At 43.2% G+C, this 24,051-nt stretch overlaps 1 protein-coding gene across 7 annotated transcripts; it reads left to right on the top strand.

The window, feature by feature from the left end:
- The first annotated feature begins 8,435 nt into the window (after positions 1–8,435).
- Positions 8,436–22,696, top strand: LOC111145596 (zinc finger protein 655-like). 7 transcript variants are annotated; one of them, XM_022500587.1, is made up of 6 exons: positions 8,436–8,504; positions 9,698–9,840; positions 11,010–11,095; positions 11,494–11,620; positions 19,947–20,051; positions 20,553–22,696. In XM_022500587.1, exons 2-6 carry the CDS (start codon positions 9,705–9,707, stop codon positions 21,944–21,946), a joined length of 1,848 nt encoding a protein of 615 aa, XP_022356295.1. In that variant the 5' UTR covers positions 8,436–8,504; positions 9,698–9,704; the 3' UTR covers positions 21,947–22,696. The 7 variants fall into 7 exon arrangements, with proteins under 7 accessions (XP_022356295.1, XP_022356300.1, XP_022356296.1 ...); XM_022500592.1 differs by lacking the exons at positions 19,947–20,051; positions 20,553–22,696 and adding an exon at positions 12,635–14,545; XM_022500588.1 differs by lacking the exons at positions 11,010–11,095; positions 11,494–11,620.
- The last annotated feature ends 1,355 nt before the right edge of the window (positions 22,697–24,051 follow it).

Below are 24,051 nucleotides of genomic sequence, written 5' to 3'. Positions count from 1 at the left end.
CTTCTAACAACTTTTCAATAACCCTGCTGTGTTTTCCAGTCCTATTTGCTGCTCCATCACTCAAAATTCCTTTACAGTTTTTCCAGTTCAATTTATACTGACCAACAATGCACTTTTCTAATTCACCAAATCTAATCCAGTTATGTGTGGATTTAAACTTAAACAACACAACAGAGCCTCTGTAAAATTATCTTGCCACATGTATCTGACATAAACCAGGAGTACTGGACAACTTGTGATATCGGTGCTCTTGTCAAGTTGGATTGCAAAATCAATCCCAGTCCGCAAGCGTGCAACAAGCATCGCCTCCAAGTGTTTTGTAATCGTACAGATTTGATGAGATATATTGTCACTAAGAGGTATGGTTCTTAATTTATTAGCTGATTTATCACCAAAAACAGTCCATATCATATCTATACATGCTGGAAGAATAATTTTTTCAGCAGCTGTGTGAGCCATTTTTTCTTTTGCTACCCGATAGGAAATCAAGTATGATAACAAGGTCCTCTCATTCATGGTTGTGGGCTAAGAAATGGTGGGGATGATTCTGTGCTATTTCTTTCCCTTTGGAAATGGTCGTCTTAATCTTTATCTTCCTCCTCCACTTTCTTTTTTTCTTTAAATTTAATCATTTTTTAAATTTATTTTCAGCATAACAATATTCATTGTTTTTGTACCACACCCAGTGCTCCATGCAATCTGTGCCCTCTCTAATACCCACCACCTGGTTCCCCCAACCTCCCACCCCCCAACCTCTTCAAACCCTTCAGATTGTTTTTCACAGTCCATAGTCTCTCTTTGTTCACCTCCCCTTCCAATTTCCCCCAACTCCCTTCTCCTAACTCCCCATGTCCTCCATGCTATTTGTTATGCTCCACAAATAAGTGAAACCATATGATAATTGACTCTCTCTGCTTGACTTATTTCACTCAGCATAATCTCTTCCAGTCCCGTCCATGTTGCTACAAAAGTTGGGTATTCATCCTTTCTATGGAGGCATAAAACTCCATAGTGTATATGGACCACATCTTCCTTATCCATTCGTCCGTTGAAGGGCATCTTGGTTCTTTCCACAGTTTGGCAACCGTGGCCATTGCTGCTATAAACATTCCTCCTCCACTTTCACTATCACTACACCTTCCATCTCCTGGGTATGCCCTGACTCATCAGTTGGGTGTTCAGCTTTAAAGTACTGGCCTACTTGATCCAAACAGGGTCTGTCTGCAGGACCGTCCTTTTTGTCCTAGATGTTTTAGGAGACCAGTTTCTGCTATCCTGCAGAGTAGAAAAATTTAATGGCAGTATGATAAAGTAACAGCGTATCGCGATGCTAACACCTCATGCTAGGAGACATGAAGACAATTCACTAAATCCAACGTTGTGATATCTGTGTGTGGACAGATTCGGTTCATTACATTATGTTTTCGTATACAGCTCAATACCCATGGAAACCTTATGCAGTACACAATTACTCCTATTTTAAAAAGCTCAGGAAGATTAACTACTGTGTGTAACACCACAGTGTAGTAGATCCACTACTCAAACCCAAATTTGAAGCCCAGGGTCCTAACTATGCTGCTACACTGACATCTAGTCACCATAAAAGAGCGATCTGGTCACTCGTAAAATGACCATGCAAGTAGGGTATACAGGATGACCCAAGGGGGCACAGGGAAAAAAACTAAAACCTGTATTTGTATTTGAAAAATACCGAAATCCACTTCACCATTCCTGATAGCGCCCCCCCCCCTTCTTTGGTCCCCATCTCACAGCACTTACATTCTGTCACCATTTGTGCTGATGAACTTCACCTTCCAACTATTAAATTTTCTTTGCTCATTTCTCGTATTTAATGATAGATCTTCAGAAAATCCCATCTGTCTCTGGTCTTTTAAGATGAAGGAAAAGGCATCTTAGTCTTTGATATCTGGGTCAAGGTTTTAAAGGTGGGAAAGTTTTGAAGGGGGAAATCACATGTTCCTAGATGCATTCCCTCATAATAGGAGTATGAATCAAAATGAAGGGACATGAAGGAAGTGAAACTCAAAAGATACAGGGCTGAGGTCAGGAGCACAGTCACTGCTCCCTGACCTAAAGAGGCCTGCAAGGAATGGTGGTGCTAAGATTCTGGGCAAGAGAAACAGAAAGACGGGGTTTTACTTTACATTCCTTGAATGATCCCAGTACCCAGTCTTCTCTCAACTTTGGATTAACTGTTTCCATTACTAGTTTAGTATATGTAATATTTTTATGGCTTTTACCCTGAAATTTAATTTGTAATGGTTTCATGCCTTATCTTGACTGTCCCTCAAGAACCGACTGTCTTTTGCTCTTATCGTTGCCCTTAAGTCATTCTATGTAGTTCCGTGCAACCCACAGACATTTAAAAAATATTTGTTTGAATACAAGGTCAGTATTTGCTGCCCATTTTTAGAAAGATCAACAAATTCCTTATAGGCTTGGTATTTCAACATCTGGAAGGGCATGGCATTTATAAATTAAGAGACTGTCAAGTTATTTGTAAAACATCTGAGTAGGAATGAGAGGAGTATTATAGTAGCACAAATCTGAAGTACAGAAATTGTGTTCATGGGTAAGTTACTTATGTATCTCCCACTGCACTGTGTAACCAACCTACTTCTCCAGCAAATTAAGTATCATTGATATACTTTCAATTAATTCTCTGCAATTGATTTCTTAATTGCATACAATATTTTGAGCACTGATCTATGTATTTTTTTTGTTTTTGGTCCTCTGCCACTTTCTCTCAATGATGAAACTATCTTTCTGGTGGCATTGCAGGAAAGGGAGATGGGACATTAGGTTTGGGCCAGGTGGATTTTTCAGTTAAATTTATTTATCAATGAATTTCCAAGTTGGAAGGGCCCTTTGAGATAATCTAGTTAATTTTACTTAGGACAAAACTGAGACCTGGTGGTGTTCTGTCCAGGATCATCCTGCTAATCGGTGGCAGAGAGAGCACTGGAAATAGTCTCCTAGTAGCCCAACACACTTTCCACTGCATCCTCAAGAGTCCCTTCACCGCTTGAGGTCAAGCACAATCACCCTGCACAACTGAAAAATCCACCTGATGTCTGAAAACAGACATGTAAAAATCAGAAAGTTCAGAAACTGCAAGGAAAAGAGTGAAGCGTATGTAATCTTTTCCTACTGCGTCCAAATCACTTTATTCACTAGGTTTCGAACACTAATCACCACCATTATTGGCGATGGGTTTGGGGATGAGCAAAAGATCTGCAAACATTCACGAGGCTTAGTAAAGCTGCCACTTAAAAAGGTCCGTGGAGCTTGATAACCTCGTGGGTCTTCCTCATTTTACATTTCAGGGTCTCTGAGAACTCAGGTAAAAAAGCCCTCACCAGAAAGAAAACAAATGCGGACAACTGGGGAACACATATTAGGTCAGGGTCCTTTTGTCCGCTACCCCCTGGAGTGAAAACCGAGGACAGGCGAGGCACGCAGCGGACTGCCTCTTTACGGTCTCAGAGGCACCTCATCCTAGGCCAGAAAACAAAACGCCGTTCCCTTTCCGCTTGGATCCCGGGGTGTCTGCCCGGAGACGGCGCGTCCTCCGGCCGAGGCTGGGATGCAGGATGGGAGATGTGGACCCTCCTCCACCCGTCCGGGGCAGTCTTGGCGAGGGAAGTCGCGGAACACGGCTCTACACATCCATCTCTGTCCCCGCCCATCCTCCCTGGCCGGACCCATGTCTCACCGTAAACCCCGGAGAAGTCTGGGGGTGCTGGGACAGAAAAGGGAGGTGACTCTGGAGGGGTCGAAGGGCAGCACACTCGGACCCAAGCTCCGCGCTCACCACAACTCTGAGGGCGCGCGCAAGTTTGCGCGGCTCACGGAAGCCGGAAGAGCGTCAACCCCAGCCTTTCCGAGTCAGGCTGCCCTTCGGGGTCCACTCTAGGAACGCGGGAGGACTGCGACCTTGTTCTCCAATCGCTGAGTCTGGTTTTGGGGGTCTCTCACTCAGCTCAGCTTTTCCCGTCTCGGAAAAGGAGGCTTAAATGTCCTTTGACACCATCCTGCTCGACTACGTACACGTTTATTGATGGCAATAATCTTAAGAATTCTAGTTATTCTCAAACAATACTGCTCAGTGACGGTGTGTCTGTGTCAGAGGAACTGTAACAAAAATCTGGACAGAGGAATATCAAAGACAAGAATCAATGTTTTCACAACACCCAAGTGGTGGCTTCTCTGGGGACCCTGATTACGTACTGCCACTTCAATGGGCAGTATTTTCAAAAATTTTATGTGGTAACAGACTTCTTGAGTACTAGACAGTGGTGAGATTCTGAGCTTGGATAGTGTTACCAGGGAGTTTTCAGCCTCATAATGATGTAATCACTACAGTTAGTCCAATTTTGCTGTCAAAATGTTAACACAATAGTTATGGCTTTTACCATTACTTAGGGAGATCAAGAAACCTCACCTTTTATAAAACCAGAAACAAGACCTGGAAAGATTGACACTCCAAATTCCAAGTCTGAGCACAAGGGAAAACCCGCAAAAGGAAGAGCCACATGCTACGGAGGCAACCAATGACCAGGTGATATCCTGAGTAACCTTCCAAGCCCTACATAATATCCCATTCTCTATGAGGTTTTACCTTGATGTGGTTGTCGCTCACTCAACTACGGTCCTCCTTGAAGACCCTATAGTCCTACAGTTTCTTCCTCTACATACTTCCTCAAAGTTCCTTCCAGTGTTCCAAGTCATCTTAAGAGCGATTACATTGGGGCACCTGAGTGGCTCAGTGGGTTAAGCCTCTGCCTTCGGCTCAGGTCATGGTCCAGGGGTCCTGGGATCGAGCCCCACGTCGGGCTCTCTGCTCAGCGGGGAGCCTGCTTCCCTTCCTCTGTATCTGCCTGCCTCTCTGCCTGCTTGTGATCTCTCTCTCTCTGTCAAATAAATAAATAAATAAATCTTAAAAAAAAAAAAAAAAGAGCGATTACATTGTTATGCATTCTTTCTTGTCTAAACCGTGTCCTCTCCCCTTCATCCTACTTCCCCCTCCTCTGGCCCCATTCCTAAAGTGCCTAAAAGGTTCAGGAAGGTAGCTTATTGACTGTAGATCACTGGGTGTTTTTGTTATGTAGCGCGTGCAGCAGGGACTGGGAGGGCCTTAATAATAACTCCTTTCTTTGCCTGCTGATCTACTGGCACAAGGAACCTTAAGGAGCCTGGTGATATTCTTACTTTCCAGTTCATTTGAACACTTAATGTAGCTCCTAGAAGAAATGTTCTTCCTGCAAATCAGAACTATAACCCAAAAGACTCTGGGTTTGGAGATATGAAGCACAAATTCCACAAGTGAGTTACTGCATATGATAGTAATAGGGGCTGCCCCTGTACCCCTTGGTTCCTGTACCCACTTAGTCTTTCTATTGGAGACAAAATATTGTATGTGTTATTGGTTCGAGTTATCAGTGCATATACTGTATCCTAGAGGACAGCTCCCCAACGTTGCAAGTTGTAATTTAGCTGAGTCTTCAATATACCATTCCATAGTTTTTTAAGATTTTATTTATTTATTTGACAGAGACGGAACACAAGCAGAGGGAGAGAGAGAAGCAGGCTACTCACTGAGCAGGGAGCCTGACACAGGGCTTGATTCCAGAACCCTGGGATCATGACATGAGCCAAACAAAGGCAGATGCCCAATCAACTAAGCCACTCAGGTACCCTACCCATTCCACAGATCTATCAGATAGCTGCTTCTGGGTGATGAGTAAGCACCATGAATTCTGCGGTTACAAGCTCACTGTCAGACCTCCTTGACCATAAAACGTATTCCTTGATTTAAGGTATGTCTAATGGATAAGGCATTCTATAAACCCTCAGATGATGGTGCCGGTGGAGATAAAGCAGTCAGGGAAAACTCCATGTTTAGAGCTTGTGTCAATTCTGATGTAATACTTTCTCTCTTTTGTAACTATCATACCTAGTTCAATGGTGGGCATATAGGAAAGACTAAGAAAGCGCTCAATCCCTTGGGAATAGTCGTTAATATATTTTTCTTCGAAGCAATGCAGTATAAGATAAAAACGACAACTTTTAAGAAATGGCTAAATGTCGCCACCTGTGTCATCTGAAGAACTGTTGAAAGATAATTTTTGTTCAAAAGCAAAATTAGTTTCTTTTTGTTAGGGACTGATGCCTACTGAAGAGAAGTGGACCCCCCCCCTTTTTTTTTAAAGATTTTATTTATTTAAAGAGAGAGAAGAGAGAGGACATGGAGGGAGGAACAGAGGGAGAGGAACAAGCAAGCAGACTCTTCCATGTGCAGAGTCCGATCCCACAACCCTGAGATCATAACCAGAGCTGAAACCAAGAATCAGATGCTCAACTGACTGAGCCATCCAGGTGCCCCAAGAAGTGGACTCTTAATGAGTGCCTCCCAAGGCCCTCTCACTGGAGCAAATTGCATGAGTCAGCTAAAGCTTAAGACACAAATGCACCCCTGCCATAGTTTGTTCACTTCTGGGGCAGAAATGCAGCTGCCTAATTGGTACAACTTATGGAGAAATGGCAACTCAGGGAAAAACACCAAACTCACAGTGATTCGAGAACATTAGAAGAGCTATTAATGAAGAGGAGGGAGTAATGTGCCATCTACGGTCCCAGGAATCTCAAAAGGCACAACAAGCATCACTAGGGGGTATATTTTTGCTCATCAAAAGAAGAAGTTTCGGACTGACGCTGCACAGCAAGCAACTGACTTCTGACTCCATCCTGCCGGACACCTTGGCTAGAGATTGCGTCATAGTAGGAAGTTGCATTAGATCACTGACCCTCAAGAAGGAAAGGGAATCTCCCTAGAGGCTGTTGGAATTTGAAAAAGCATGTGAATACTACACTTTTGATTTTTCTTGAATTTAATTGGAAATGTCAAATGTCATTAAAGGATCATACTTGATTTGTAAACTTAAAGGACTAATATCTAAAGTCCCTTGCAAAATACTTTTTTTAAAAAAAGATTTTATTTATTTATTTGACAGACACAGATCACAAGTAGGCAGAGAGGCAGGCAGAGAGAGGAGGAAGCGGGCTCCCTGCTGAGCAGAGAGCCCCATGCAGGGCTTGATCCCAGGATCCTGGGATCATGACCTGAGCCGAAGGCAGAGGTTTAACCCACAGAGCCACCCAGGGGTCCCTGCGAATCACTTTTTATTCTTTAAGAGACTTGCCAGTCCAATTCCAACCCAAGATATGCCATTTTCTAAGGATCTGGGAGGTCACAACTTTCTGGCACAGCCCTCTCCTCCCCCCTCCCATCTGTCCTCATGCTCCCTGCTTTACCTGTCCATTTCTGTATAATCCAGTTTTTCCACCAGCAACGCAGCTGTCTTCCAGGCTCAAGTTCTCTGAGGAAACTCCAATTTCCTCAATGCCCTGTCCCTCCCCCCAAATATTAATAGATTCTGATTCCATTTTTTGTGGTCCTCATACGACCCAAACGCCTTCCACCCTCGCTTTAATCAGCGTAATTTTGGGGCTCCCAGGGTAGTACAGTTAAGGGACAGGCTCCCGGTTTCAACTCAGGTCTGATGTCAGGGTCATGGGATCAAGGCCCACAGCAATCACTGAAGAGTCTGCTTGAGATTCTCTCTCTCTGACCTTATCCCCATCTCTCTCTAAAAAAACAACATAACATAACATAACACAACATAACATAAAACATAACATAAAATCTTTTTTTTTTTTAAGATTTTATTTATTTATTTGACAGACAGAGTTCACAACTAGGCAGAGAGGCAGGCAGAGAGAGAGGGGTTAGTAGGCTCCCCGCGGAGCAGAGAGCCCCGTGCGGGGCTCGATCCCAAGACCCCGGTATCATGACCTGAGCCGAAGGCAGAGGCTTTAACCCACTGAGCCACCCAGGTGCCCCCATAACATAAAATCTTAAAAACAATAATCAGTGTATTTTGTACCCCTATCCCGTTTCCCCACCCGCTGACTTAAGGAAGTAAGACCATGAGGTCCGCCACTCCTCCTCACCCCCGAGACACGCACCACCTGGGCGGCCACCACCCCACGGGGGCTCCACCGTTGGCTGGAATCAGGGAAGGGACAGCGGGGTCGCTTTCCCAAATTCGGGGCTGTCGCGGTCACTACTAAGTAGACTGGCTACAAAAGCTGCCAGCGGGATCAGCACCGAGGGAAGTCATACCGGGAAAAGCACACGAAAAACCACGCAAGAAACCTGCCTCCATACTCACCCCTCATCCGGGGCCCTCATCCGGGGCCCTCATCCGGGGCCCTCATCCGGGGCCCTCATCCGGGGCTCTCATCCGGGGCCCTCATCCGGGGCCCGCCTTCCGCCCACGGTCGTCGGACTCCGCCTCCGGAAGTGCCACTGAGAAGCGCCGGGCTCCAACCGGTCTAGAGCGACCCCGGAAACCCCGGGGCTGCTCCTAGAGCGAGGGTGTCCGCGACGGGACGGCCGCCTGGCCTGTCCCTCAGCACGGGTGAGTGCCCGGCAGCCGTTCTGGGGTCGCGGTAGGCGTCGCCGTTGGTTTAGGCTCCTGGGAAGGAGGAGGAGGAGCTCCGTTCCGGCCGACGGCGGTTCCCGTCCCCAGGAGCGCTGCAGGGCTGGGGTGCGAGGGCCTGTTTTTCTTCAGTCAGGTTTCACCCTGACGCCCCGCGGACTAGGGCCTCGCCGCCGGGGCTCGGTGACCCTGCTGTGGTGCAAGCTGGGTGTCTGGGCCCCGCCCCGCCCTTCGGGGAGCGAGTCTTCACCTAACAGGGAAGTGGGAGGAGGGCAGCGCCGGGCGAGGCCTTCCGAGGGCTGGGCGCCAGGGCCGTTTCTGAGGGTTGTGGAAGCGGGACGGAGCCCTGTGGCGTCCTTGGATTTGAAGGACACGAGCCAAACTGTTTGAGACGCAGCTCTTCCCTGGATCACTGTCAGGGCCGTGGGAAGCGGCCTGCCCAACTCGTCTGCGTTGCTGAACTGTATGACCAACCCCCCTCCCCCACCAAAGTGGGAATTTTGTCATTAGGCAAGCCCATTTAGTAAATCATAGTGGGCAGGCAGAGTGTTTGCCAAGTAATGCCTCGGGGGCCTGCTTTAAAAAAAAAAAAAGTAATCATAACTAGTATGTTTCTCAGGGTACAGACTTGACCCTTGAAAGAAGTTTGTATATTTCAGATATTTTAAACTTTCTTCAGAAATGTTTATTAAGTTGAGCTTTTTTTTTTTTTTTAAAGATTTTATTTATTCATTTGGTGGACAGAGATCACAAGTAGGCAGAGAGGCAGACAGAGAGAGAGGGGGAAGCAGGCTCCCTGCCGAGCAGAGAGCCCAATGTGGGGCTCTATCCCAGGACCCCTGGATCATGACTGAGCCGAAGGCAGAAGCCTTAAAAGTTGGGCTTTCTTGATTTTTTTTCCCCCTGAAGTACCACAAATGCTGAATAAGTGGAATTTAAAGCTGTCTAATTGGACCATGTGATTTGGCTCTTAAATATTTGAAACTGAATAATTTCCATTTTTTTCTTTTTGTTTTATTTAGGTGGCTAGTCATTATTAACTGTTTCTGTTGAGTATCTGCAGCGTGTGAGATACTTGGCTAAGTCCTGAGGATGTAAAAGGATGGGCTGACTTAGCTTATTACAGTAAATTCTCACAGTCTGACCTGGCAGTGATGGTCCTTGTCCTTCAGAACAGGGATGGAGGAAATACCCGCCCAGGAAGCAGTTGGATCACCAGTTGTCCAGTTTCAGTCTTTGGAGAGCCTGTCTGAGGGTCTGTCCCCAGAGCCTCCGTTCGCACAGGACACCGACATGGAACAGGAGCTCAACGGGGGTAAGGCTGAGAGAGCACTGAAATCCAAGAGAATGGGGATACAGTGGGGCTTCTGGGTCTGGTACGAGAGAGGCCGGGAACTTCTCTAAGAAGATGGCCCCTAGGGGAGGTCTGGAAGGGAGGGACCAATGTGACTCAGTTCAGTCCTCATCTTGGGCTCTTTTAAGGACAGCCTGTCTTTCTTTAATAGGCAGAGTGGTGGTCATTCACTCTGCTTTGGCTTTTTTTTTCATTCATACAACTTTCACTTCATCCTGGTTTCACATCCAGAAAAATTTTTAAGATATGTTGCTTTTGCTGTATCTCACAATCCTTGCCTCGCTTTTACTTCCTCTTAGAGTTAGGGCCCTTCTCTCCCCCTGTTCCCTTCACTTAGTCTTTTCCCTCCTTGATGACTTTGCGAGCTTTGCCACCTGCCATTCTGTTGCAGCTGCAGTGTTTGTGACTAATCTAAATTTGGCCCAAAAAGCAAATTCTTGGGTCGAGCGTAACGCCTGTATGAGTATACACATTTCACATATTGACTCAACAGTAACATCTTTATGTATCATATAAATAGGTTGATGTGTTTTGTACTTCTCGTGTTTTGTAAGAACATTGTTTTAAATTGCTGTGGCCGACTGCATTGCCTGAAATAACTTCAGTGTCAGCAACACCAGTTGAGTGCTGTGGTGTGTAGAGTGCTGTGGGGCGTTGTGGGAGTGTGGAAAAGGTTGTGAGGAAACAGATGACCATTCCTTATTCTTGGGAGCCTTACGCAGTGGTTACAGAGACAGTGTCCATTCACATGAAGGCTTACTAAAATTTACGTAACAGTAAATCAACTAAGTGGTCATTTCTCTGGACAAGTCACTGCAGGTCTTTGTGCTTTGCTTTGCCCATCTGCAAAACAGGTACAGTACTTACCCTCTTGTTAGAGGAATGTCCTGTCATGAGAATGTGGTGAAATACGAGATTTTATAAGAAAATCCTGAATCACAGGCCTAAACATGGGTAAGGAGGTCATGCTGATGTTGAGAAGGAGCAGAGTAGATGCACTCGGTACCTGAGAAACGTGCACTGGTTTTACTAGAATGTTGATGTGAAGAAGGGTCCCGCTGACTCCCTCTTCTGTCAGGGAGCCCTGGGGAAGGGTTGCTCTCACTCTTGGCTCCTCTCTCCTCCCTCAGCTCCACCTGTTCCCCAGGTGCCTGCTCTTCCCCATGAGGGAAGCCCAGGAGACCAGGCAGCTACGCTCCTGACAGCCAGGTACCAGGTGAGCTGAGGAACCCTCTGCTTTTTCCTCAGGGACTGTTGCTACTGATTGAGTGTGGCCCTTCCCTCATCCCATCCATAAACCCTGCCCTGAATTTTTTTCAATAGCAGACCCCAGTTTCGGAATTGACCCTCTTCAGAGACCTGGACTTCACAGAAACCACCTCCCCATGTCCCCACCTCCACCAGTAAACACTTTTCCTTCTCTATCTCTGGTGCTGTGATGGGCGTTTATTAGATATTAAAGGTTATGGAACTTATTCCCTAGTTTCTAGTCTGTTTTCCCTCCTCCCCAACTTTGTTGTACACTGGTCACTCTCTCTGTGTCATCTCCTTCATTTTCTGGCCAATATGCTATAGTGGCCTCATTCCCAGAGCAGCCAGGCTGTGTTATTTCAGGAGTTTGTGACATTCGAGGATGTGGCTGTGCACCTTACTCGAGAGGAATGGGGATGCCTGGACCCTGTTCAGAGGGATCTCTACAGAGAAGTGATGTTAGAGAATTATGGGAACGTGGTCTCACTGGGTAAGGACTTTCTTATTTTTCAGTTTACCTACTAGGATTTCTTTACTTCCTTGTTTCTGAGGAGGTTCGAGGTCTCTGAGAAAGTAGAGTGTGGCTCAGATTCCAGGTGTTAGAACCTCTGAATCCTCCATCTTCAAGGTCATCTCTGGGAGTGGGTTTTCTTGGGGGGGTGGGTTTCAGGAGGATACCTTGTACTCCTTTTCTTTAATTAATGATTCCTGCTTTTATGGGGCATCCGTTTCCTGTTAGAAAAGGGAAACTTGCTTGTGCTTTGCCTAAGTTCTTACCTTCTCTATCTTTTCCTTTTTTATGAGAGGGACCGACCTTAAGGTCTCCCAATCCACAAGTAGACACGTTCCTTCCTGGTAATTCAGTGCCCCTGTATCTGAAAGTTTTCCATTTTCCTTGGAAGAAGAAATCCTTTTTTAAATAAGCTAAAATCCTTGCTGAATGATCCCTCACCTCTTAACATTCCTAAACTCATCTCCAAGAGGCAGAGTTTGAGAGACTTCATTTAAAGACATGACTCACTGCGAGTCTATTTTCAGTGAGTCATCCAGATGGTAGTCCTAAGTAACCTTACCCGGAGCAGCAGAAGTTTCAGCTTTAAACTGAGTCTCTCCTTTGTCATTTGGGTGGTACAGTGGGCTGCCGGGATTGGGCCCCCAGTAGTGCTCTAGAGGGGCATCAGCAGGGCTGTTGGCAGCCCCCTTGATGTGAGCATTGCTCCTTTTCCTTTTTTTTTTTTTTGCCAGTCTCTGCTTCTGCCTTTTTTTTTTTCCCCCCTAAATATATGTATGTGTTTAATCACATTTTTTCTTTCCTTTCTCTCTCTCTCTCTCTCTCTTTTTTTTTTTTTTTTTGGCTTTGCCTATGCTGGTGGCATCCAGGGTGTTCCTTTGTCTCCTTGATTATGCTCAGGGTTAAAGCAGTCTTTTTACCTTTGGGGAGGCAGCCTGCCCACTGGGAAGGTTTTTAGTGTGTTTCCCATTCCTGGCTCTTTGATCTTTATAGGCATACTTCTCCGCCTTCCTACCACCCGGATTCATAGTGTGAATTCCTGCCCGGCCCTGAGTCATACCCAGGCAAGTGCTTTCTCTGGAGAAACACTTGCAGTTCTTTCAGCAGGAATCTCCAAGAGATGGCCCAAGTATCGGCTTCCCATCGATATTGCTCGTCCCCGCTCGGAAACTCCTTTTCCACGATTGTAAGATATCACACTTGATTGATGCTCTCAGGATGCCACCAGCATGTAAAATTGCAGCTCCTCAGATGACCTTTGTTAAATTTCGGAAGGGCCAAGGAGGCCCTCCGTTGCAACCAGATGAATTTTGAACCTGTGTTCTGAGTTCATTCAAAAGCCATGGTCGGTGGTCATCTACTTGTGTTCTGAGAAACCACAAAGTTCAACTCCAGCTCTTCAGTTAGAATCTTTTCATGTTATTTTAGAATGTGGAACATACGCTGTGCACCCCTCTTTTCTGTAGTGAATATGACCTGCCCCTTCTCTGGTCTGACTTTCCTGTGACCCCTGGGCTTTCCTCATGTTGAACACTCTAGTCTTCTCCTTTAAGTCCCTATCTCCCCGTCCCAAGGCCCTGACTTTGTCCCCTTTATTCTTTGTGGTGCTATACAGATTGATGAATTTAAATGACCTTTCCTGATCAAGTGTTCCTTAGCTCTGTCCTTGATGGATGGGAAATGGGAGGGCGAAAGAGTTTAATTTTTTTATTTCAGGGTATCAAATTGAATGTATATTTAACAACTTTGTAAACTGTAAAGTGATGTAATTGTAAACTACTGTTAATTTTATCTAATAATTACATAATTTCCAACAGTTAACCTGTCTACTTTTTGGAGTAAACTAACTTCTTAGCACTTTAAACAGCCTAGTAGCACAGCGTGCTATTAGACTGAATTTTATCCCATTTCCTGTGTCATCTCTGCACAAGTACAGGACACGCATGCACATGCACACGTACTGGCTACAGATGCATACAAGACCTCCCTCCCCTCCCCGCCGTTCACCTTGCTTTTGTGATCAAGTCAGCAGCATCTTTTTAGTAATTATTTTTTACAGTTCTTAGGAAATCATTTTTATATTTTTAGGGTCAGCAAACTCCACCTGAAATGTAAGTTTATACACGTAATTAGCTTAATGTTTGGTGTTGTAAAATACGGGCATTGTAATTCAGTTCCTGACTTAGCAGCCTCACTGTCAAGTTCACATCTTTTTCCCACGGCAGTAGCTCAGTTGTCACAGACATCAGAACTTTGTTCCTTTGGGTAAGTGCTTCTACTATATAGTGGTAAATATACAGAGTATGAACAGCTGAGTAAAAGAATAAAAAAGTAAAAAGTCGTATTTTTCATTACTAAATCTGAAAAGAAGTGTGTTCTGTTGACAGTGAGTGAATTACTGGCTTGAGGGTCATACCCAAAAGGAAGTTTTCTGTGACTTAGGAAAGTGGTCTGGTTTGCATTTCACACAGGGTCAGTGTGGCGGGTGCCTTATTCAATGACATCATTAGAAACATGCCTATCAGAATTCTGGTTGTTAAGTAAGTTAATAAATCAGGAAATGTTTGGCACATACTCTTTGCTTTTGAAAGTTGCTGTCATGAAAACAAAAATGATTTTGTATAGAATGTCTTTTACTGCCATGTCTATTTACTATTTATTGAAGAGCCAGTGTGTTACAAGGTATGATACAGATCTCATTTAATCCTTGCCATAACCCTGTAAGCAGATGTTATTCTATTTTATACCTGAGGAAACTCAGGCTCAAAAGTTAAGTGATCCACTCAGGGTCAGAACTAGGCGTAGGACTCAGATCTGAATCTGAAGCTCATGCTCTTTTTCATTGTTACGCCCCTTAGGACAATTAGCCCAACCACATACAGTGTTCTTTTTTTTTTAAAGATTTATCCATCTGTGTCTTTAGAGAGAGAGAGAGAGAGAGAGAGTGCAGTGGGGAGGGTCAGAGGGAGAGAAAGTCCCAAACAGATTCCGTGCTGAGTGCAGAGACTGACAGAGGGCTTGGTCTCACCACCCTGAGGTCACCGTCCTGAGATCACAACCTGAGTGGAAACTGAGTGGATGCTCAGTTGACTCTGCCACCCAGGGGCCTCACATGCGTTTTTTAAAAGTAGTCTTGTGGCTTTCTACTCTGATTACAATTAGAAAAATCCATCCAATTAGAAAAATTGGACAGATGGGCATTAGGTTGTACAGTTTGGGAGCAGAAAGAACATGCATTCGAGGGGCGCCTGGGTGGCTCAGTTGTTAGATGTCTGCCTTCAGCTCAGGTCATGGTCCCAGGGTCCTGGGATTAAGCCCCACATCGGGCTCCTTGCTCAGCAAGGAGTCTGCTTCTCCCTTTCCCACTCCTCCTTCTTGTGTTCCTGCTCTCACTGTCTCTTGTCAAATAAATAAAAATTTTTAAAAAACAAAACATGCATTGGAGAAGAAATAAAATTGTGTAGGGATACGTTCCATTAAAATAGGTATCTAGGGGCGCCTGGGTGGCTCAGTTGGTTAAACAGCTGCCTTTGGCTAAGGTCATGATCCCAGGGTCATGGGATCCGCTCCGCTTCTGGCTCCCATCTCAGCGGGGAGTTGCTTCTCTTGCTCGCTCTCAAATAAATTTAAAAACAATAGTTATCTACCTAAGAACAATATTACTAAGGAAAGATTTTGTGTACTAAGGATCAAGAAGAAGGGCATAAAGCTTCTAGGTGACTAAAATCTTAGCATAACTGGTATAGGCAACAAACCAAAAAATGAGGTGAATTGTAAATGCCATTTTTTAAAGACCAGAGTGAGTTAAAATAAATCTCATTGGAACACTGTCAAGGTTTAAATTTCAAAAATCAAAAGATTTTAATAAAGGATCAAATAATTTTTATTTATTTATTTATTTTAAAGATTTTATTTATTTGAGAGAGGGGGAATGAAAGAGAGCATGAGAGGTGGGAGGGTCAGAAGAACAGGCTCCCTTCTGAGCAGGGAGCCCAACGCGGGACTGGATCCAGACTCTGGGATCATGACCTGAGCTGAAGGCAATCGCTTAACCAACTGAGCCACCCAGGTGCCTAAGATTAAATAATTTTAGATAGGAAGAATTAATTGCAAATGCGTATTTTGAAGGCATAGAGTTCTGACTTTAAAATTTAGGAAAATTTTCGCATCATCGGCGATGCATTCAGGGCGATGGTAAGAAAACCAGCCTTAATGCTTCCTGTGACCCTTAGAATGTTAGACTGGAAAGAATATAAACTGTGGAATCAGACTTGGGTTCATCTTACATCGAGCAGATTATTTAAACTGGTATTCATTTTCTTCAACTCTGAAACATGAAAAATAATGTCTGCCTTTCTGGGTTTATGCCAAGGATTAAATTTATGCCCAGGATGAAATTAGATTAAATTACATGTGTGTAAGAACCTGGCTTGTGGTAGTTCCTTAAATGTTTTTTTAGAAAGGACTGCAAGTGAAAAGAGCTATAGATCAGATTAAAAAAAAAAAAAATTTCTTTTTAATTTTTAAGTAGGCTCCATGCTCAGCATGGAGCCCAAAGCAGGGCTTGAACTCACAACCTGGGATCAAGACCTGAGCTGAGATCAAGAGTCGGATGCTTAATCAACTGAGCCACCCAGGTGCCCCAGACTAGATTTTTTTTTTTTTAAGATTTTATTTATTTATTTGACAGAGATCACAAGTAGGTAGAGAGGCAGGCGGGGGGGTGGTGGGGTGGTGGGGGTGGGGAAGCAGGCTCCCCGGCGAGCAGAGAGCCCGATTCGGGGCTCGATCCCAGGATGCTGGGATCATGACCTGAGCTGAAGGCAGAGACTTTAACCCACTGAGCCACCCAGGCGCCCCTAGATTTTTTAATATAAACAAATTTCAGGAGTGTATTCAAATTATTTCTTTATAGTGGTATTTCCTCAAATTGAATGTTGCTCATACTTTTGTAAAGGAGTTTGGATTTTTATTTTAAAGAGACTTTCATTTCTTTGACACTATGTGATCTTTTAGTTTGCTTTTAATTAGAACATCCATGACTGCAAATCTGTTGGGTCCTGGCTCTCCGTGTATTACTCTAATAACTATTTCTCTGTCCTCCGGGCGGGGTGGGGGCGGAGAACAAAGGGAGAAGCAGAGCGGGGAGTCTGAGATGGGACTTGATCCCAGGACTCCAGGATCATGATCTGAGCCAAAGGCAGACGCTTAACCAACTGAGCCACTCAGGCACCACTATGTCTTCTTTTTATTTATTTACTTTTTACTCCATTGTCAGTATGTTGATCTTCTGTTGTCTTTCTGTACGTATGTTGGAGGAAGGGACAGATTTCATTCACAACCATTATTTTTTATACTAGCAGATTATGTAAAAGCCAGGTTCTAAAAGACTGGTGTTGAGCCCTAGGTTCACTAGTTGTGATCTTGGGAGAGTTACTTTCTTTTTTTTTTTAGATTTTATTTATTTATTTATTTGTTTATTTATTAGAGAGAGAGAGAGATCACAAGTAGGCAGAGAGGCAGGTGGAGGGAGAGGGGGAAGCAGGTTCCCTACTGAGCAGAGAGCCCGATGTGAGACTTGATCCCAGGACCCTGAGATCATGACCCAAACCGAAGACAGAGGCTTAACCCATTGAGCCACCCAGGTGCTCCAGGGCAAGTTACTTAAATTGTCAGTCTTAGTTTTCTTATTTGTAAAATGGGTACAATGGTGGTTTCCACTTCATGAAGTTAGGATTACTATTAAGTTAGTGAAAATTTATAAAGTTCTTGGTGTGGTACTGTGGATCTACCAAATGTGCAGTAAGTGTTAGCTTAATTATTTTAATGATACTGATGATACAGATTTTTTTTTTAGATTTTATTTATTTATTTGACAGAGACACAGTGGGAGAGGGAACACAAGTAGGGCAAGTGGGAGAGGGAGAAGCAGTCTCCCCGCCAAGCAAGAAGCTTGATATGGACTTGATCCCAAGACCCGGGGATCATGATCTGAGCCAAAGGTGGCCGGCTTAACCAACTGAGCCACCCAGGCGTCCCAAAACTATAGTCTTTTATCTCTAACTGCCTACTAAGTTTTTTTTTCTTATTCCTGACTGCGTTAACTTAAGCACGATCTAAAATCAAATGCTTCTGGGGTGCCTGGGTGGCTCAGTGGGTTAAGCCTCTGCCTTTGGCTCAGATCATGATCTCAGGGTCCTGGGATCAAGCCCTGCATTGGGCTCTCTGCTCAGCAGGGAGCCTGCTTCCCCCTTTCTCTCTGCTTGTCTGCCTACTTGTGATCTCTCTCATAAATAAATAAAATCTTTCAAAAAATAAAATCAGATGCTTCTTTCCACGTGGAGACAGTCTTTTTTGTTGTCTGTAGGTGATGTAGGTGTAGATACAGAATAAATAAGCAAAATTTGCTTCAGTTATCAAATACTTAGAAATACTTTAGCTGGGGCACCTGGGTAGCTCAGTGGGTTAAAGCCTCTGCCTTCGGCTCAGGTCATGATCTCAGGGTCCTGGGATCGAGCCCCACATCGGGTTCTCTGCTCAGCAGGGAGCCTGCTTCCCCCTCTCTCTCTGCCTACTTGTGATCTCTGTCTGTCAAATAAATAAATAAAATCTTAAAAAAAAAATACGTTAGCTGATACCCGAGGTAAAAGTTACAAATTCTGTTATCAGAATTCAAGCAGAATATTTGCTGTTTCAAGCCATGCTAACCTTTTTTTAAAACTTAGCGACTATTTCATTTGGCATGGAGGACCTCAACTAAATAAGCATCCAAAGGGGGGAATAGACTATTAATGCCCAGCAGGAATTCAGAAACACAGTAAATGCCTTTCTTATGTTGTGTTCTGTATCTGCCTGTTCGTAGGCTCTCATATGGAATCCCAAGAGGACAGCTGTTGGTTTGTCATATTTTCCAGGCCCAGTGCCCTTTTAGAAACCAGTTATCTATGATATGTTGACACCAGGACACACAATTGGCACTCAATAAGTAACTCCTTTTTTAATTGTTTTTAATTTTTTTTTTCAGTAAGAAACTCTTAAATAAATAAATCAAAAGAAGATACTAGATGTGTGGTTCCTGCTAGTAAAAGTTTACAAATAAAGTAGGGATGATAATTCCTGAAACCAATTAAATAAAAAATCTATAATCTCCACCGTATAGTGGCATGTCAGGATAAGAGGAACAACTAATAAATTGTGTAGCTATTCAGTAAGTGGAAAGAAAGGCTTTTGAAGTTGATGGGCTTGAGCTAGACCTTGTATGTGTGCTTCTAGAAGACTTCTGGGCTGAAGATGTATAAAAACTGCCCCTTTGATACTCTTGATAGTTCTGTCTCCCTCAGGATCAGACCGCTTTTTGGTTTTGCTTTAAAAAGAGATAAGATCCTAGCAGTCCCGTTACGTGAGCCAAGAAAGGCAATTTTTTTTTTAAAAGATTTTGTTTATTTATTTGACAGAGATCACAAGTAGGCAGAGAGGTAGGCAGAGAGAGAGGAGGAAGCAGGCTCCCCGCTGAGTAGAGAGCCTGATGTGGGGCTCGATCCCAGAACCCTGGGATTGTGACCTGAGCTGAAGGCAGAGGCTTTAACCCACTGAGCCACCCAGGCGCCCCAAGAAAGGCAATTTTTATGTTAAGGTGCACTTTTATTGTATTTGCCTCTCTATATCGTATTATACTTAGTTGTTTATATCTGTGTCTATATACTTTCCATATGGGAGGCGCCTCATAGATGTTTGTTGAATAAAGAAGAGTGTATGCTCCTGATGGGTAAGAATGTGTTTTGTTGTTTTTTGTTTCCTCATGTGCACTGAAGCAAATTGAGATTGGTGACGTTTCTTAAGATTGGTTCTTGGAATATTTATTCAGTCTTCAGTGATTGTGTTGCTGCAGTTTAGCTCACCCCACAATGGGTGTTTTAGTATTGCCTTTCTCCGGTTCAGCAAAGGTATATTTTGATGACCTCCCTTTTGACCGGGTCTAATCCAAAGATTGATCTATAGGCAATAGCTGAAGAAGATCACTTCTGTGAAGACAGGTACACACTCATGCACCAATTCCCTTGTCTGAGTAATGTTTAAATAAATACTTCTCCCAAAGTCATCAACTTGCCCCATAACACACCTCTTTCTGGAGCACAAGTAGGAGCTCCTTGTAGAGGATCTTTGCCCTTCTCACTCTCCAGGACTTCTCTAATGTCTTCTAAGAATTTACTTTCTTTCTCCATTAACCATTAGTTAAGAGAAAAAGTGGCTTTGTGTAGTGTCTGGGGGATAAATCGCCACATCCCATTTCCTTCTCTGTGAGCAGGATTTCCACTTTCCAAGCCTGATGGGATCTCCCTGCGGGAACAAGATCTACAGGTCTTTGATCTGGAAACTAAGAATAGAGAAGTCTTAAGAGATGACTGCTCAGGTGAGTAAGGTAGAATCAATCAGATGGAATTAGTAGGGAAGTAAGATTCAAATTGTTGAGCCAAACTGTAGCTGCTTTGGCAGTCAGAATGAAGAGCTCGGTCTCTACACTAGATGGCAAGCTCCTTTGTTTTCCCTTCATTTTGATGAATTCTTTGCATTTATTTTATCCCTTTTCACCCACAAGTTGTACTGGGTCCCTATAAATCTTTTGAATTACTTCCCTGTTACCTGCTTTGAACCATCTTAATTGGTTACCTTCTGTGCCAAAAACGTCCTCTGTTTTACCACACCCTGAACCGTTTGTATGTTAACCTCATTGCTCCTGTTCATGCCCTTACATCTGCTGTTCAGATTTTGTGCCTCTGCTTCAGAGTAAATAAACTCTCATTTTAGTAAATTCTAGATTATTTAGTTTTCTCTCCTCTCTGAGGTTCCCCCCCACCTCCGCAAGCACAGGGTACAGATTACATTTGCATTTTCTATTTATATATTGAATCAGATGGAGAGACCAGAGAAGAGAACAAGCTGTTGATTCCTAAGCAGGAAATTTTGGAAGAAGTACATTCGTATAAAGTGAGAGTAGGAAGACTCAAAAAGGATATTGCCCAAGTTCCTGGGACTAGAGAAGTGTCTAAACCTGAGGACAGATTAGAAAGGCTTCAGGAAATCCTAAGGAAATTTCTCTTCCTGGAGAGAGAGTTTAGGCAAATAACAATCAGCAAGAAAGCCTTCACCAGTGACAACAGTGAATGTAATGAACCTGAGAAAAGCTTCAGTTTGGACTCTACCCTTGATACAGATCAGAGAGTTCTTAGAATTCAGAATATTGATGATACTGATAAGTATGACATGGGGGTGAACCAGAATTCAGCTGCTGGGAAACAAGAACAAATAAATCTCATACAGGATGTTCAGAGTAGTGAATATAAGGAAAGCTTAATGGATCTCTCCCACCTTAGTAAATGTGACAGCATTCCTGCCACTGAGAAATCCTATAAATGTGATGCATGTGAGAAGGTCTTCCATCAGAGCTCTGCCCTTTCTAGACATCAGAGAATTCATACTAGAGAGAAACCCTACAAGTGTAAAGAATGTGAAAAATCTTTCAGTCAGAGTTCAAGTCTTAGTCGACATAAAAGAATACACACTAGAGAAAAACCCTATAAATGTGAAGCATCTGATAAATCCTGTGAAGCATCTGATAAGTCCTGTAGTCAGAGCTCCGACATAACTCCACATAAGAGGATTCACACTAGAGCAAAGTCTTATAAATGTAGTAATTGTGAAAGAGTTTTCAGTCGTAGTGTACATCTTACTCAGCATCAGAAGGTTCACAGAGAGATGCCCTGTAAGTGTACTGTATGTGGCAGTGACTTCCACCATACCTCATACCTTGCCGAACATCAGAAAGTCCACTGTGAAGAGAAAGCCTATGAATACAGTGATTGTGGGTTGACCTTTGTTAAACATCAAGGAATTCATCTCAGAGAAAAGCCCTATACGTGTAATGAATGTGGCAAAGACTTCAGACTGAATTCCCATCTTATTCAGCATCAAAGAATTCACACAGGAGAGAAACGACATGAATGTAACGAATGTGGAAAAGCTTTCGGTCAAACTTCATGCCTTATTCAGCATCACAAAATCCACGGGCGAGAGAAATCCTATGAGTGTAATGAATATGAGGAAAGTTTCAATCACAGCTCAGATCTTGTTCTTCAGCAGGAAGTCCTCACCAGAGAAAAAGCCTTTGATTGTGATGTATGGGAAAAGAACCTCGGTCAGAGAGCACACCTCATTCAACATCAAAGAATTCATACCAAAGAGAAACCTTACGAATGTGATGAACGTGGAGAGACCTTTAGTCAAATTCAGGCCTCCTTCAACATCTGAGAGGTTATACCAGGGAGAAAGCATATATGTACTGAAGGTGGTGAAGCCTTCAGTCACAGCTCAACCTTTATTTAGCATCGGAGAATCGACACCAGAGAGAAACCCTCTGAATGTGACGAATGTAGGAAGACTATTTGCCAGTGTTAAACTTCATCGACATCTGCAAACCCATACCAATGAGAAAATCTACGAATATATTGAATGTGGTAAATGCTTCATGCCATTTTCATACCTTAGTCACCATTGGAGAATTCTTAACTGGAATAAAATTCCATCACCATAATAAATGTGAAATAGCCTTCAAAGTAACTACCTTGCTCAGCATCAAATTCATTCCATGCAGGAAGCCTATGAATGTAATAAATACGTATGCACATGGGAGGATTCAGTCATATTCTACCCCTTACTCAACGCTAAAGAATCCATGCCCAGGAGAAGCCATTCAAGTGTAGCAAAGGTGACAGATCTTCCAGTAGGAGTTAAAGTCTTTTTCATCATTAGAATCTCCACACCAGATCACAATCTGCTAATAATGCAAATGGAAAAAATGTACTTCTACATTTCAGGCTTTACTCAACATCAAAATATTGGAGAGAAAATTTTATATAAAGTTGTTAATATATAGCCCTGATCTTTCTCATTGCAGAAGAAGATAGTCTGAAGAGTGACTTGATGCAATGCAGTGCTGATTCCTCATGGCATTCTTTTATTTAATAGGTGGTGTAAGTAGGTATATAAAATATATGGAACTCATTTAAACTATTTTTTAAAATATGGCCTACGAACATTTTTTTTTCCTGCAATTTGGTTCCCGTTACAGCTTCTCTAAGATATTGTTAATATACCAATGTAAAGACATAATTAACTTCTGGAAAGTAGCTCATTTAGCTGTTTCTGCTGTTCTCAGCCCAAGTTCTCTCCAAAACAGACTCTTAGGTCTGCTGTTTCCTGAGCATCCTACTCTCCTGTTCCTTTCCAGGCACAACACTTGGATTCCTGTTAATTTCTCCATTTTCTTAGTACCGTCAAATGATGGTTTTCTAGTTTTAAGCATCTCACCAGCAGGTATGCCGTCCCTACTTGATGTTCGTGTTCTGGTGTCTTTTTTCCTAAAGTAAAGCATCTACCTTTAAAAAGAATTGGAATTCCGCATCCTGTCCATCCATGCGTTTGAAGGATTCCATCTCTGCTCTGTTTGTGGCAGGCAGCTACACATTTTCAAATGACACCCAAGTTCTTAGCTGCCTTGTCTGCATCCACAGCCCTCTAAAAGAGATAAGGACATCAGGGAACCAACAAGACTCCTGGTGGTCTAGCTACATTCATTCAGCACCTATTCTGCATGTCAAGGTTTAGAATTATTTTATATACTTCTGTTGAAGTCCAGCAAAATGCTCAGGTCTGCTTTTGATAGGGGCCAAATAAAAGAACATACACAGAAAAGTCAGAGAACTTCATAAGGGAATGCAGCTTTTCAAAAAAGATACTGCTGTTCTTCTTTAATCTCTCTGGAGAGAGAATTTCAAGAGTGGCAGGTATTCCTGATACAATTTTAACCACTACGATTGCTTCTTCATCTGTTTGGATTTTTGCCCCCCTCTCCCATCAGTCCAGGACAGTATTTGAAGTGTGGGGGCTTTGTGTATAATTGTTTATTCATCATCACATTTTCTGTATTTTATGAGTCTGCAGGCCAAGAACTTGGTTTTTTGATTGATAAAAGTGATTACAGATGTCAGGATGTCCAGAGTTCAGGGTCTCTGTCAACAACTCGCCAAGAATTCATGATTGTTTAGATGATGTTAGAGCATTTTATTATATTTTTCCATCTCAAGTTTCATAACATTTTGTGAATAAGATGTCACTTAAAAGTCTTACTGTCATTCCAGCAAGTGAGGCCTTCGTAGTTCAGATGTTACAATATTTACTAGGGATCCTCAACAAATATATAACAATTTATTGCTTATTCTATAATCCTCTTATGGCTAAGCTCTAAGATAGTTCTACCACCATATTTTGCCTCTTAGCCGTCAGCAAGCATAGAATCTTATCAGGGCAAAGTAGAGATCTAAATGAATTGATTTAAATGTAAAAGCAAATGAAAA

This window comes from Enhydra lutris, unplaced genomic scaffold (genome assembly GCF_002288905.1).
Source record: "Enhydra lutris kenyoni isolate GAN:26980312 unplaced genomic scaffold, ASM228890v2 scaffoldscaffold13, whole genome shotgun sequence".
NCBI classification, from domain to species: Eukaryota; Metazoa; Chordata; class Mammalia; order Carnivora; family Mustelidae; genus Enhydra; species Enhydra lutris.
Note: the sequence above shows the minus strand (reverse complement) of the source record. Positions and strands in the feature narration are given on the sequence as shown.

Bases quoted from the DNA above. Each gene is read 5' to 3' on its own strand.
- LOC111145596 (XM_022500587.1), top strand. From the start codon at position 9,705: ATGGAGGAAATACCCGCCCAGGAAGCAGTTGGATCACCAGTTGTCCAG. The intron at 9,841-11,009 runs GTAAGGCTGAGA...CTCCTCCCTCAG, and splicing joins GGAACAGGAGCTCAACGGGG to CTCCACCTGTTCCCCAGGTG. The intron at 20,052-20,552 runs GTGAGTAAGGTA...ATATTGAATCAG, and splicing joins CTTAAGAGATGACTGCTCAG to ATGGAGAGACCAGAGAAGAG.